Source organism: Diabrotica undecimpunctata, unplaced genomic scaffold, assembly GCF_040954645.1.
Source record: "Diabrotica undecimpunctata isolate CICGRU unplaced genomic scaffold, icDiaUnde3 ctg00001796.1, whole genome shotgun sequence".
Lineage (NCBI taxonomy): Eukaryota > Metazoa > Arthropoda > Insecta > Coleoptera > Chrysomelidae > Diabrotica > Diabrotica undecimpunctata.
Window position 1 is genome coordinate 7,029 of NW_027312757.1, and position 15,017 is coordinate 22,045.

At 33.3% G+C, this 15,017-nt stretch overlaps 1 protein-coding gene across 1 annotated transcript; it reads left to right on the plus strand.

Annotated features, from left to right (window-relative positions):
* Positions 1-1,123: 1,123 nt before the first annotated feature.
* On the plus strand, positions 1,124-1,624 carry LOC140431727 (zinc finger BED domain-containing protein 5-like). Its single transcript, XM_072519609.1, has one exon. It carries the CDS (start codon positions 1,124-1,126, stop codon positions 1,622-1,624), a length of 501 nt encoding a protein of 166 aa, XP_072375710.1.
* The last annotated feature ends 13,393 nt before the right edge of the window (positions 1,625-15,017 follow it).

The window sequence follows — 15,017 nt, forward strand, 5'->3', positions numbered from 1 at the left end:
GTGTACAGGTTTGCATTAGTTATGAGACAGGTAAAAATATACTCGAATAGAATCCTTCAAAGAATTAAGTTTCTGTTAATAGTTTTTTAAATTTATTACTAGAGACCACCACATGACGGCAGAATAAAAGTCAAACGTTTGTTCCATAAGGATTGTCTAACTAGTCCTATTTAAACAATGCTAATAGTTCTCTGCTAATACTATATTATAGAGAAATACTCGTAATCTACACAATATGTTTCGACTAAACGGATTTCCAAAATTACACAAAGTACCTACCTAAAAATAATGTTTTAGCAAACTACAATAGGAAAGCTGTCTGAACACTAAAATTATTTTAATTTGCATATTTATGACGTACCCAGTAACCAGTCTATAATAAAACGTTTTTTCCAAACTTTCAGGTAATAGAACCATAATAAAATAACATTTCAATTTGCATATTTCTGACATAGTAACCATTCTGTGGAATTTTATAATAATTCTATTGTATTTAATAGAACAAAAAATTACTGGGGTTGATATTTGTACTGATTGGATATTTACATTTAACATTGTGTGTGTGTGTGTGTGTGCTGTTGGTTTCTTTTGACTGTGGACTTAATCCATTAGCCGAACTAAAATTACTCTTATAATTATATCTCTTATACTCATTATATGTATAACCTATTTGATAATAATGATTTACAATAGTAATTCACACATATATTATACAGGTACTTACATATACTTTAAATAAAAGTCTTCGATCACTCGTCATTCTGAGTGTTGTTTACTCTTTTTATCGTGTTTCTAGTTAATACTTTCAAGTGTTGTTTTCTATACGAAAACAATCTTATCTAAGAAGAAAAGAAAAATTGAATCAGAAAAAAGGCAGTTTCAACCTGAATGGACAGATTTATATTGTTTCACTTTGCCAAACCGAGTTGGAGCAGTACCTGTTTGTTTGATTTGTCATCAGACTGTGGCAATAATTAAAAGTTCAAATATTAAACGGCATTACAAAACAAAACATAAAACATTTGACAAACAATATAGAACAGGAACTCTAATTCGTAAAATTAAAAGTGAAAAGAGTTTACTTTCAAATTACGCTACATCTACGGAAATTATTAAACAATCAATGACCGATCACGAAAAATGTTCTGTGGCTTCTTATGTGACATGTAGTGACGCGGCTATCGTTAAAGAGTGTTTTATGGAAGCAGGAAATTTATTATTTCAAAATAAGAATGATGTTGTCGATACTATTCAGCGTATTCCAATATCTACTACGTCAAGTATAAGGAATACACAGGTATTGGCAGATGAAACATACAAAACGTTAAAACGAATCTTGGCTGTCACTAAATATTTTGCTTTGGCATTGGATGAGTCATGCGACATTCCAGATACAGCACTGCTTGTCATTTTCGTGCGCTACCTGGACAGCACCAGTGAAGAGTTTGTTGAAGAACTTTTGACTATTTTGCCAATATCAGGAACTACTACAGGAGAGGATTTACACAAGACTGTGTTGGACTATTTTGGCAAGGATAGTTTGAATTTAAAAAAATTATTTCGATCACAACGGACGGTGCTGCAGCGATGGTTGGGTGTAGAAAAAGCTTGGTGCAGCGACTAAGTAGCGATCCTATGTGCAATGGAAACCTAATGTCGTATCATTGTATTATTCATCAAAGTGTGTTGTGTTGCAGTTTAAATCCAAATCTTCACAGTAAAATGCAAACCGTCATGAAGATAGTGTAAAATCATCTTTTAGGTATCGTCAACTCAAATCATTCCTAGAAGACACTAATGCTCAGTTTGACAATTTGCTTCTTTATAACAACGTGAGATGGCTGAACAAAGGTTTAGTGCTTGTGATTCTTTGCAATACTTGTCAACATAAAATAATTTCTGTTCACTATTGATAATGAAGATAAAGATAATGAAATGACCATTCGGGCTGCCTCTTGGACACAGAAAACATTGCAACTATAGCATTTTTAGCGGATATTTTTACACATCTAAACTTCTTGAATTTAAAACTACAATGCAAGGGAAACTTGTTTGTGAACTTCTGTCGGATATAAGAAGTTTTCTAAAAAGATCAAAATTTTTTCTGAGGACATTAAGGTAGAATTTTTGTATTTTCCTCTCCTTAAATCGGTTTGTGATAGTAATAAAGATATTGGTGTTACCCAGTTTTCACGTTTTATTAATGAACTTGATTTGGAATTTTAAAAACGATTTGCTGATTTCCACAAAATTGGAAATGTTGTGCAACTGTTAAGCAACAGTTTTTCACTCAAGGCTAATGGTGTATGGACCAGCGAAGCAGCAGACGTTTTTAAGAGTAACAAAGCTGCCCTTTGTTACTCTTAAAAGAAAAATAGTACATGGGAACAAAAATGCCATTACCTAGACAACCATATAGGAGGGACAAAGAGCTCTGAAGCCTGGAGAACTATAAAAACGATGAGAACAACGACAAAAAACCAAGTCATAATAAATAGAATACCAGAGAACACATGGGTAGAGCATTTTGAGAACTTATTAACAGAGAGAAGAGAAAGGTTTAAACAGACAAATGAACAAGTGGAAGTAGAAGGAAGAATCGAAATATCAATAGAACAAGTGAATGAAGCAGTTAAGGGAATGAAATTAAAAAAATCTCCAGGCCCAGGCGGAATACATCCAGAGTTGATTAGATATGGATCATCAAAACTGTTTGAGATGATCCGAAAATTATTCGAAAGATGCTTAAACGGAGAAGAAGTTCCAGAAGAATGGAGACAATCGTATATCTCTCCAATACACAAGAAAGGCACAAAGATGGATCCTAAAAACTATAGAGGGATCGCAGTGATTGCTACTATAGGCCGACTATACTCAAAAGTACTACGAAACCTGATAGAAAATGATATCAAAGACAAACAACCCGAAGAACAAGCGGGATTTAGGGCCGGACGCTCCACTATGGATAATATCTTCACATTAAAAATTGCAATGGAAAAACGAGTGCAGAGAAATAGAGAAACTCATATAGCTTTAATAGATTTGGAAAAAGCATATGACAGTGTACCGATCTCCCAACTATGGATAGAAATGGGTAACTTGAAAATAAACCCAATTCTTATTAACGCCACTCAAAAATATTACGAACAAAACTTTGCGAGAATTAAAATGGGACAAGAAATCACCTCTCATTTTCAAACAACAAAAGGACTACGACAAGGCTGCTGTCTGTCACCCACCTTATTTAAAATCTATTTGGACAGATCCTTAGTGAAATGGGTAAAAAAATGTAGAAACATGGAAATAACGGTGGAAGAAAACAAGCTATATACACTTTTCTTTGCGGATGACCAGGTAGTAATTGCCGAAGACAGCTACGATCTTAGCTATATGGTAAGAAAACTGCAAGAAGAATATGAGGTGGCAGGTCTAAACATGAATATGACAAAATGTGAATATCTCTCAGTGGGAACAGATGAAATATGTGACCTAGTCTTGGAAGACGACAAAATCAAAGGCGTGCAATCCTGCAAATATTTGGGGGTCATTTTCAACAAGAAGGGAAATAGCGCAGATGAAATCAGGGAAAGAATAAACAAGGGCAGAGCAGCGACCCGTGCCTTAAACTCTCTTCTCTGGCAAAAAACAATTCGACGAGAAACCAAAAAACACATTTACGGTAGTATAGTTCAAAGTATTACACTTTACGGTTCGGAAGTATGGGACGTCACCAAAGCTAATAAAAACAAACTTATGACGACAGAAATGGATTATCTGAGACGAAGCTGCGGTAGATCGAAACTGGAGAGAGTTAGAAACGAACAAATAAGAAACGAAATGAAAATGGAGAGAAATATCAATGATGACATAGAAAGAAAACAATTAATCTGGTTCGGACATGTTAAAAGAATGCCAGAGTACAGATGGCCTAGGAGAGTACTGGAATGGATCCCTCCTGAAAGAAGAAAGAGAGGACGACCACGGAGAAGTTGGCGCAACGATATTGATGACGCAATGGCGGCAAGAGACTTAGAAGAGGCAACTGCATATGACAGAAAAAGATGGAAATTGGGGGCGGAGAAGCGGCGACAGCCGTAATAAATCCGTTATTATATATACAAAGCTGCCCTTCAGATGGAAATGATCGAGTATCAGGAAGATTCTGTTTTAAAGGAGGTTTATACTCAAGTTCCAGAAACGCTTGCCTGGGACAAATTTTGGATTAAATATGTGTGCGACAAAAAATATGAAGAATTAAAATCTTTGGCATTGAAACTGTGTTTTATGTTTGGCTCAACTTATGTGCGTGAAGCCGCTTTTTCAAAAATGAATTTTATTTAAAACGGTACAGATCTCGGTTGATAGATAAACATCTCGGCTCTCTAATGAGAATCAGTTAGACTAACCTCACACCAAAGGCTATAGGGGAGAGGGGGGTTAGTGTGGACATGGGGTTAGTGTGGACATAGTTAATTATTTAAAAACTCGCATTTAAATCTGCCGCCCAGTCTGTTCAGGAAGTGACTATTAACGCCACCGAACACCACGTAAAAGTTGGTTAAAATATTTTCTATAATATGGCCGCCAGTGACAGAAAGTGATTTTGTGTGTTGTATCCATTTATTTCACACGGTAAGTAAAATTATACTAAAATCGAAGTTATTGAACTAATTGTATACCTAAGTTAGTGTATGGCTTCTGGAATATTTAATTACTAAATTTGATATGGAATGAGATAAAATTATCATTTTTCGAAACGTCATTCCATTGTTACTGTCAAACATGGCGTTCAGGGTTAGTGTGGACAAATCATCAGCTGTCCACACTAACCCCACAAATGATTATATTTCCAAAAATCATGTGATAAAAATCGCTTTTTTGTTTCAGATGAGGACTTACAGTAGAAAAACGGCGAGAGCTGATATTGATGAAAAAGTTGTAGAGCGTGCAATAAAGGATATCCTAAGAAAAACAGGAAGCTTGAGAAATATTGCAGAGAAATATGAATTGAAAAAAAGTATGCTTCACAAAAGAGTCATTTTGGCTAAGAGGAACCTTCAAGATGCTAATATACCCTCTGGTGATGATTCAGGTAACGAAGATGAGTTAGAAATTGTTAGCTTGAATGTTTCTGGCGTGAATAAATTTCGATGTCGCCAAATATTTTCTGATGAACAAGAACAACACATTGTCAATTATCTTAAGAAGGCGTCTCGATTACATTATGGCTTGACTTACAAGCAGGCTTGTACCCTAGCTTTTGAGTATGGTAGTGCTCTACAAATAGAAATTCCTTCGAATTGGACTAAAAATAAGATAGCAGGAAAGGACTGGATATATTCATTTATGAAACGACATGGAGATTTATCTCTTAGAAAACCTGAAAATACAAGCATAGCACGAGATGCAGCCTTTAACAAATCCAACGTGGATTTATTTTTTGATAATTACATTGGAGTTTTAGATAAATTTAAAGGAAGGCCAGAAAGGATAATAAATTTAGATGAGACAGGTATACCCACGGTCTTACCACCACCCAAACGTATAGCTGAAAAGGGAAAAAAACAAATAGGAGCTGTGGCCTCTCAAGAACGCGGTGAAAATGTTACAATGTGCGGAATTATAACAGCCACTGGACAAGCAATACCTCCAGTTTTCATATTCCCCAGGAAGAATATGAAAGACCGGTTCTTAGATGGTACACCAATAGGGAGCATTGGTCTGGCTCATCAGTCTGGCTATATGACTGCGGAATTATTTTTAGAAGTACTAAAGCACATAAAAATGCACTTAAGTGCTTCTAAAGAAAACCCTCTACTGATATTAATGGATATTCATTCAAGTCATATAAGTTTGGAAGCTATAAACTTAGCTAGAGAATCTGGAATTACTCTTTTATCGTTTCCGCCACATTGTAGCCACAAACTACAGCCGCTAGATGTTGCAGTATATGGTTCTTATAAAGCTGCATTACGGGTTGCAATGGGAGACTGGCTTCAAAATCATCCAGGCAGACCTATACAAATATATGATGTTGCTCAACTGTGTGGTATTGCTTTTCCTGTGGCATTTACAATGAAGAATATAACATCTGGATTCAGATCTGCTGGTTTATAGCCAATAAATCGTCTTGTATTCACCGATGAGGATTATGAAGCTGCCGAAACAACAGATAGGAATCAAGAACCACCAACAGCAATGAACCCAAGAAATCCTGAAGATCCTGAGCGAATATTAGAAGTTGCTTCAATCTCCACAGGACTGCTACCTGTAGCTCCCATTACGCTTTCACTATCAGTAGCAACTACATCAACAGCTGTAATTACTCCTGAGAGCTGCCGCCCTTTTCTAAAAGCAGATCGCTCATCAAACTCCAAAGCAAGAAAAAATAAAAAGTCGACTATTTACACAAGCACACCAGTGAAAGATCAGTTGGAAGCTGAAAAAGAGGCTAAAGATTTGAAGGAAAGACGTGCGCAAGAAAGAGCTGAAATGCGAGAAAAGAATAGAGTGAAGAAATCTCTTTCCTATGAACCAAAAAGGAGTAGGAAAGAATCTTCGTCTTCCAATTCTTCTACAGAAGTAATACTTGAATCAGAGGATGAAGGCTGGATGGAAGATGATGGTCAGGACAACGATATTTTTATGGACAAACAAATGGAGAAAAATGATTTCGTACTTGTAAAATTTATGGGTAAAAAATCGGTAACACACTATGTTGGCCAAATCGTAGATATTCGAGATGTGGAGGTACAAATTAATTTTTTAAGGAAAAAAGTGAATAATTTCGTATTTCCCGAAGTTGAAGATGTTTCAGTTGTCGACAAGAACGATATTGTCGGAATTTTGGAGCACCCAGTAGACACTGGCACGAAAAGGCAAGGAAGATTATTTTCATTTAATATTAATTTCAGTTCTTATAATGTATCGTAGTTTCTTTTTGTTAACATAAAGTTTTCAGTATTCCTGTATATGTTTTACTATGCGTCCACTATAACCCCACACTCTGTCCACTTTAACCCCACCACGGGGTCATTGTGGACAAATTATTGATTCCGATTTGAATCAAAATATTTGTTCTATTAAGAAAGATACAAATAAAATATTCACATCGAAAGTTGAGTTGATGTTTACAGTAAATATGTGAGGTAAGTTCAGCAATAAGAATCTTATACATATTTTTTAATTTGCTAATAAGTAAAAATGGTCCACAGTAACCCCCTTCTCCCCTAGCGGGATAAGATAGTCAAAATTGCACCATGCTCGATTCAATTTTGGGTCTGGCTATTCGAAAGGACATAATTAAAAACTCACTCAGTTAAATTTTCAAGTCCCTAGGTACCTCTGGGGGTTCGCTATGGGAAAAAACGTATGTAAAAAAATTTTTTTTAGGCGCTGTATTACTGCAAAAAATCTGAAAAAATTCACGAAAGCGTATTTTAATAATACAAAACTATCTGATTTTTTTCAGATTTTTAGCTTAAAAATTGAGCCCAGGAAAAATATTTGAAATTTTCAGTTATATTTTAGGTTATGTCGGAAATTTTTGGCCAACTTTAAAACAATGTTTTTTTATGGGTTTTTTCCTGTTCTTTTGAATGGCATAAATATTATTATCATTTTCAACGTGGAAAATGCCTATAAATCGAAAAAACTGCTTTTTTGGCATTTTTCTGAAGTTTTTGACTCATAACCTCAACAACATACACATAAATTAATGATAATTCATATTTTTGTATATATTCTTATCTATCTTTACAATCGAAATAAGCTATTAAAACTATTATTTTTTCCTACAGCATGCTCCAAAAACCGAAAAACCCCGTTTTCTCCATGTTTTTACTACATAACCTCAAAAGATTCCGAAAAATGAATCGTGAATTAGAACGCACTTGTACACTCAAAAGTTGTGGAATTTTAAGCTAGCGAATATATCTATATACGTGATATTATATCACAATGTACATACATTTATACACAGACGCATATCTATATATTTCCATGACTTTTGAGATCCTTGTTATATACATTCATAAGCTCGTACCACGCTCGTCCATGCCTTACTCTTCCGCTTAGATACAAGAGCGTTATACCCATGCTTATATCATTATTCTTTTATTTTATATTTTATATTTATTTAACTGTTTTGGCGTTTATGTCTTAGCCTTACATCCCGTATATCCAGGAAGCCTGATTGTAACAGAAAAGATGGCGTTGATAGTTGCGCCGCAAGGTAGTTGACATTACGCGGCGCAACTACCAACGCCATGTATATCTATTATAATCGGGCTCTCATTCTATATCGCTCTTAGTGCGTTTGCGTGTGTAGGGCCATATCCTCTTTATCGCTCTTAGTCAGTTTGCGTGTTAGGGCCTTTATCTTTTCGGTGGGGCTTTTCCTCAAATGTTCAATGGCTCTCTGTTTTTGTGTTTATTTTGAATTGATTTTGAATTTGACAGCAGAATTGTGTCGTGTCTAAAATAACAGGCAACAATAACCAGTATTATTGCTAAATTGTGTGTGTGTGAGAGAGAGAGATGGCATTAGACAAAAAATCTTTTTGCCACAGAAAAATATTGCTAAATTAAAGACTGGATCATCAAATAATTTTATTTCATCAGTTTTCAGGATAGATAATGAGATCAAAGTATCTGATTTTTGCGAGTCTGTAATCAATTCATTCGAGAGAGATGTATTGCCACAATATTTTGAAGTAAAAAGTCTCGTGAAAGACGACTTAATCCGTAACCATACTTCTGTTTGTGCCATAAAGTTATTTACTTTGACGGATGATCAGCTCACATTAATTTTCGATGGAGCTTATTTAGCTCACCAAAAAAGCAGAAATAATTGGTATCAAAGAAAATCATATTCTCGGCAAAAGATAAAACCGTTGTGCAAGCCGTTTACCATCTGCACAACAGACGGGTTTGTTGTAGATCTACCCGGTCCATTCTTAGCTACAGAAAATGATGCAAGCATCATGAAGAAGCTTATGGAGGATCCAAATGGAATAAGGTCACTTATGAAAAAAGGTGATGTTTGTATTGTAGATAGGGGCTTTAGAGACGTCGTATCCTATTTAGAAGATCTTGGCTTCAAGGTTCTGATGCCTAGACTAAAAGGACAAAGACCAAGTTAATCCACAGCTAAAGCTAATGAATCTCGTTACGTTACGAAACTAAGATGGGTAGTATGTAGAAGCTGTCCACGGCATTCTTGGAAAAAAATATAAGCTGCTCCATCAACAAGTGGATAATAAATTGTTACCAAAAGCTGGAGCATATTGCAGAATTGCATGTTTCCTTAATAACCGTTATGGAAAAATGAAATGGGTTGATGACAGATGAAATGGGTTGATGACATTAAAAGAATAGCCGGAACAAATTGGAAATATGTTGCTCAGGATAGAGACCGATGGAAGGAGTTGGGAGAGGCCTATATCCAAACATGGACGACAGAAGGCTAAGAAGAAGAAGAAGAGCGATGAAGAAGAAGATGAAGAATTAAAAAAATTAATAATACATAAAATGTTGAATTAGAGTAAAGTGAATAACACATTGGCTAAAGAAGCTGAAATAGCAAGGTGGTCTAGACGAAGTACGACGACAACCAAGATAACATCGCGAGAAATTCTTGATTTTCCAGAGATGACCGAGAGAGATCTCAAAATATTCTTTTCGGGTACGTACCAGTTAGGTCAAGCTGTATGTTACCTAGCTGCGTTATTGTTATTGTTGAGTTATTGAACGATAGAAACGAACGCGCTATCTCAGAGTTCCGAATGAAACCGAATATTATCAACGTTTTGATATAATCCAGACATATCAAAAAAAAAATTATAAATGTTACATTGAGTATAAGCCAGAATCTATTGGCTACAATGCAATTTTACTCGTGCGATTGTGCTAATAGATTGAGAACTGTTGGATCCTGCTCACATGTTGCTGCTATTTTAATATTTAAGCAATGCTAGGTACAAATCGTACATTATTAGACCAGCTAAATTTCTTTCAGAAATATTTGGTGGAACGGAGATTGATCCGGTAATCGACGAGGATAGTGAGGAAGATTAATAAAATGTAATAATTGTGTCATTCAATGTATCTAGATTAAATAGAATATTATAAATATAGATTGTTAATTAGTAAATATATGAATTTTATTTACCCCTAAAAAAATTTTTTGTTTTCCTGCGTACGATGAGCTGTAATAATTATTTATTAAAAGATATCAAAAATATGGTTCATTTTTCAGAGTCTTTTGAGACATGGAGAAAACGGGGTTTTTCGGTTTTTGAGAATGTTGTGAGATAAAAGTAATGCTTTGAATAGCTGATTTTGATTGTAGAGGAAAAGATACATGTGAAAATGTAAATTATCATTGATTTAGATACTGAATTTAGTGGTTATATAGCGAAAGCTTAAAAACAACGCCGAAAAAACGGGGTTTTTCGGTTTTTGGAGCATGCTGTAGGAAAAAAATAATAGTTTTAATAGCTTATGTCGATTATAAAGATAAGAATGCATATAAAAATGAAAAAGATAGTAAAGATTCCATTTCACGTACAAATGTTCTATGTATCTGTTTATACGTATTTCGCTTTAATAAAGCTCATCAGAATAGTTATTCATAGGCGTTCTCAACGTGAAAAATAGATCTTTCCTGTCTTAAGAAGCAACAATAAAATGGCTTCGAAACGGACGCAATAGCGACATCTGATATTAAATCCGTAAAATACGGATTACGGACATATAAAATTATGAATTATCATTAATTTATGTGTATGTTTTTGAGGTTATGAATCAAAAACTTCAGAAAAATGCCAAAGAAGGCGGTTTTTTTTATTTTTAGACATTTTCCACGTTGAAAATGATAATAATACCTATGCCGTTCGAAAAAACGGGAAAAACCCATAAAAAAACATTATTTTAAAGTTGGCCAAAAATTTTCGACATAACCTAAAATATCACTGAAAATTTCAAATATTTTTCCTGGGCTCAATTTTTAAGCTAAAAATCTGAAAAAAATCAGGCAGTTTTGTATTACTAAAATACGCTTTCATGATTTTTTTCAGATTTTTTGCAGTAATACAGCGTCTAAAAAAATTTTCATTTAATTAAAATAATTTTCAGATTTATAAAGCTTAAAAAGCATCCACCTTGCATACAGTTAACATGTTAATTACCATTTTGTATAAATTCATAACTTTTAAAATATTTTCAGTAATAATTTACAATACTGCTGTGTTCAAATTGTACTGATAATATTATCATAACAATACACAATTTATATTATATCATTTACTGTACCAGGAAAGTATTCTGGAAAGGAATTGTACAGTGGCCAAAAAATAATGAGATATTAGTTTGCTTCTCAATACTTATATAGTTTTTTTATTCATCGTAAAATGTACAAAACTGCAGTTGTAAAGAAAACAAATGCTATTTAAGGTAAACTGTTACTAACATTTAAATGTTTAAATAGATTTAGATATGTTCCATCAAATTGATGAACACTGTTTTAATAATTAAGTGAAATATCAAACATCACACGATAAAAGGATATAAATTAGATTATCTACAGGCAACAACAGTTTTCTTATAAGACTTCACGGGACCAATAGTAATATCTGCCGTATACTGTCGGCCAAAACATAACAACAAAATGGAAAATACCAAAATGTTTTTCTCAGATCGTTAAGTAATAGATATAAAGCTGGTGGAGACCGGAACGCTAAACATACACAATGGGGTTCTAGTGTTACAATACTGTTACAAACAACTAAGGAAAGGAATTATTACTAGCAGCTATATCAGATAACAAATCAGCATACCTAAATACTGGCGTACCAACCTATTGGCCTAGCAATCCAAGAAAATTGCTAGACTATACTAAACATTTGGATCACAAAACGCATCAGTAAAAATTATTTTCAGGATAAGTCTTGTCTAGATTTATCCTCTGATCACTCGCCAATCATAGCCTCACTGTCCAACAAAATTATTGAAAAACCAAGGCAAACAACTCTATATAACCATAAAATAAACTGGTTAAAATTTAGGGAACACTTAGATGCACAAATCAATCTGCAAGTTCCATTAAAAACGCCACAAGAAATAAAAGATGCGGCAAAATAATTCACAATAGCTAAACAGAAAGCAGCGTGAGCAGCAACCCCGACTATTGACTACACTAAACCCTTTGATACCATCTAAAATAGTGACACCATCTAAAATAACTTATTTGCCTACCCTACATTCCAGTTTTGACACCGAAGCTAATGAACATCTTCAAAAATGTTAGTGATTTAAAAATTACAACCAAAAATGTGAAAACGGTATCGAAGTTATACACAAAAACAAAAGATTTTTTCACAATACAGGAGTCATCGAATGTTGTTTATTCTATACCGTGTAATAATTGTAACAAAATATATATAGGAGAATCATCTCGTAATTTTCACAGTAGGGTGATCTCACATCGTAGCGATATAAAAACCAAAAAAATAAATGCATGTGCATTGACAGAACATGCATTAACGTTGAAACATGAATTTAATTTTGAGGATTCCTGTATTTTGGCAAAAGAAAAGAACCATTCAAAACGTGTTTTCTTGGAAATGTGTTCCATAAAATCGAGTACATCTTGCATCAATAAAAAGTCAGACATAGATAAACTGAGCAACATTTATTGTTACTTACTGGAAAAACATCCAAAATAAAATTACCGTACCACCCGTAATCACCCGTACCCACACAAATTACAGTTATATGCATAACATGTTGCATACCATTAAGACAGGTTTAAAAATTAAAATCACCTAAGATGGGCCTCTAGTATTTCTTAAAAAGAAATATGATATTAATTACACCTAATTACTTTTTAATCATAGGATTTTTTCTTTTTGTTCTCTATGTGCCAGAGTTAAAACACACCAGTAAAAGATGACAACAAAATTTTTACTATTTTTACCTAAATTTTAAAGAATTTTAAAATGTATTTTGTCCACTATTTTATATTTTATGTGTGTGTTATTAATGTTGAGTGTCCATGCTTTTATAAATAATCTCAACGACTAGTAAGTTGCACTGAAGATTTGTGATATTTTATAAATATTTACAACTTTTTCTTATTACAGTGTCTTGAAAAAGGAATAAAACCATTCCGAAAGCTAGACAAAAAGTGATAAGAGTGTTTCATTAACATCCCGGCCAATTTTCTGACTGCAACCCTAATAAACTGTGTTGTTTATATATATATATATATATATATATATATATATATATATATATATATATATATATATATATATATATATATATATACAGGGTGGTCCTTAAGTAATTGTACAAACAGAAACTGTAGATTCTGCATTTTAAAATATTACGATTTAAGCCAACTTGCTTAAATAAAATATTGATATTAAGAAAGATACAGGGTGTTAAAGTGGAAATTTCAAATTTTATTTTTCGCTATAATTTTTACGTTTGTAAATATTTTTATACAAAAATTTACAGTTGGATGCTTTTGAGTAGGATAAATTATAATTTTATACTTATTTTATTGTATTTAATAGAGGGCGCCACATATGCCACATGTGTGGCATAAATTTGCGCTTAACTTTTTTGCTCTTTAAGTTAGCTCAATTTTTGTTAAAACATATTAAAGATACATTATTTTTACACAGAAAAAGTATACTTGTTAGTAACCTGAAAATTCAACCGTTTTTGAGATAAATGCATTTTATAAGTCAGCTGCACAATATTTCTTAGTTTGATATTTTTGCGGTAAAGCACTGAATACCTGTAGATAAGCATAATTCATAGTTTATTCTTATTAAAACAACTCAAAGATGATAATGTAACATCACAAAATGCTTTGTTATGGGTGCTAAATGTCTGATTGGAGAAAAGATATTTTATCTTCATCTTTAGGTGCCGTGTCCGTATTCAGACGTTGGCCGTCACCATGTTTACAATTTCCCTTTGCTATTGCTTCTTAAGTTTCTATAATGGCATTTTATTACTTTTTCTCTATTGTAAAATACTAAAAACCCAAAATATGTGGTTTATGCAAGATGATACACCACCACATTCTAGAGAGAAGGCAGTTAGAACATACTTAAATACAACTTTTCTGAACGTTGGATTGGTCGTGGTAGTCATATTTCTTGGCAAAGTGGTGAGATATTGATATCATTATTTAATTCATAAAAAATCCGAAAAGAATACTTATTGTTCATTACGTAAATTGTTTACCCATTTTTATTAGGACAAATAGAAACTAGAGCAGAGGTATTGAATAACACATATGTGTCCTGTTTCATAATACTTTTGCTACAAATCTAAACTGAAAGACTCAGCATTTTTACAAAAACATCATCGTTGTCCTAATAACCGATATTGTTATAAATATAGTAAACACACGGGCAATTTAGTTTAGCATAATATTAGTTTGTTAGTAAATCACAATAGTCCATTTGTTCGAGATGTAATTATAGTTACTCGTAAGCTGTAACGTAATCATACAAATAAGTAATGTCATCGACAGGTTATTGCGTGTGTATATAAGTAACCCATGAACGAAATACATCACAGTTTAATACATTATTTAACTTCTGCGACAAATAAGATGTAGTTCCATAATATACCATAAGATTTGGATATGTATCCAAAATAATATATTCATCCGTTATACATTATAGCCACCACGTATCCCCGAATTTAATCCGCTTGGTTTTGGTGTATGGGGAGCATTAAAACAACGTGTCTATAAGAATCCCATAAACATTCACAAACAACTATGGGACGAAATATCTACTGCAGCAGTTTCTTTAGAACCAATGATGCTATTTAATATGAGACGATCTTTTATCGAATATATTAACAAATGGATTAAAGAAAATGGTGGACATATCGAACACTTACTTTGACAAACAGTTATGTTATTTAGTTTAACTATTTCTTATTTTGGTTTGTAAACAAAATGTTTTGATTATGACTTTAATTTAAGA

Excerpts from the sequence above, each read along its gene's own strand:
- LOC140431727 (XM_072519609.1), top strand. The coding sequence starts at position 1,124 with ATGACCGATCACGAAAAATGTTCTGTGGCTTCTTATGTGACATGTAGT.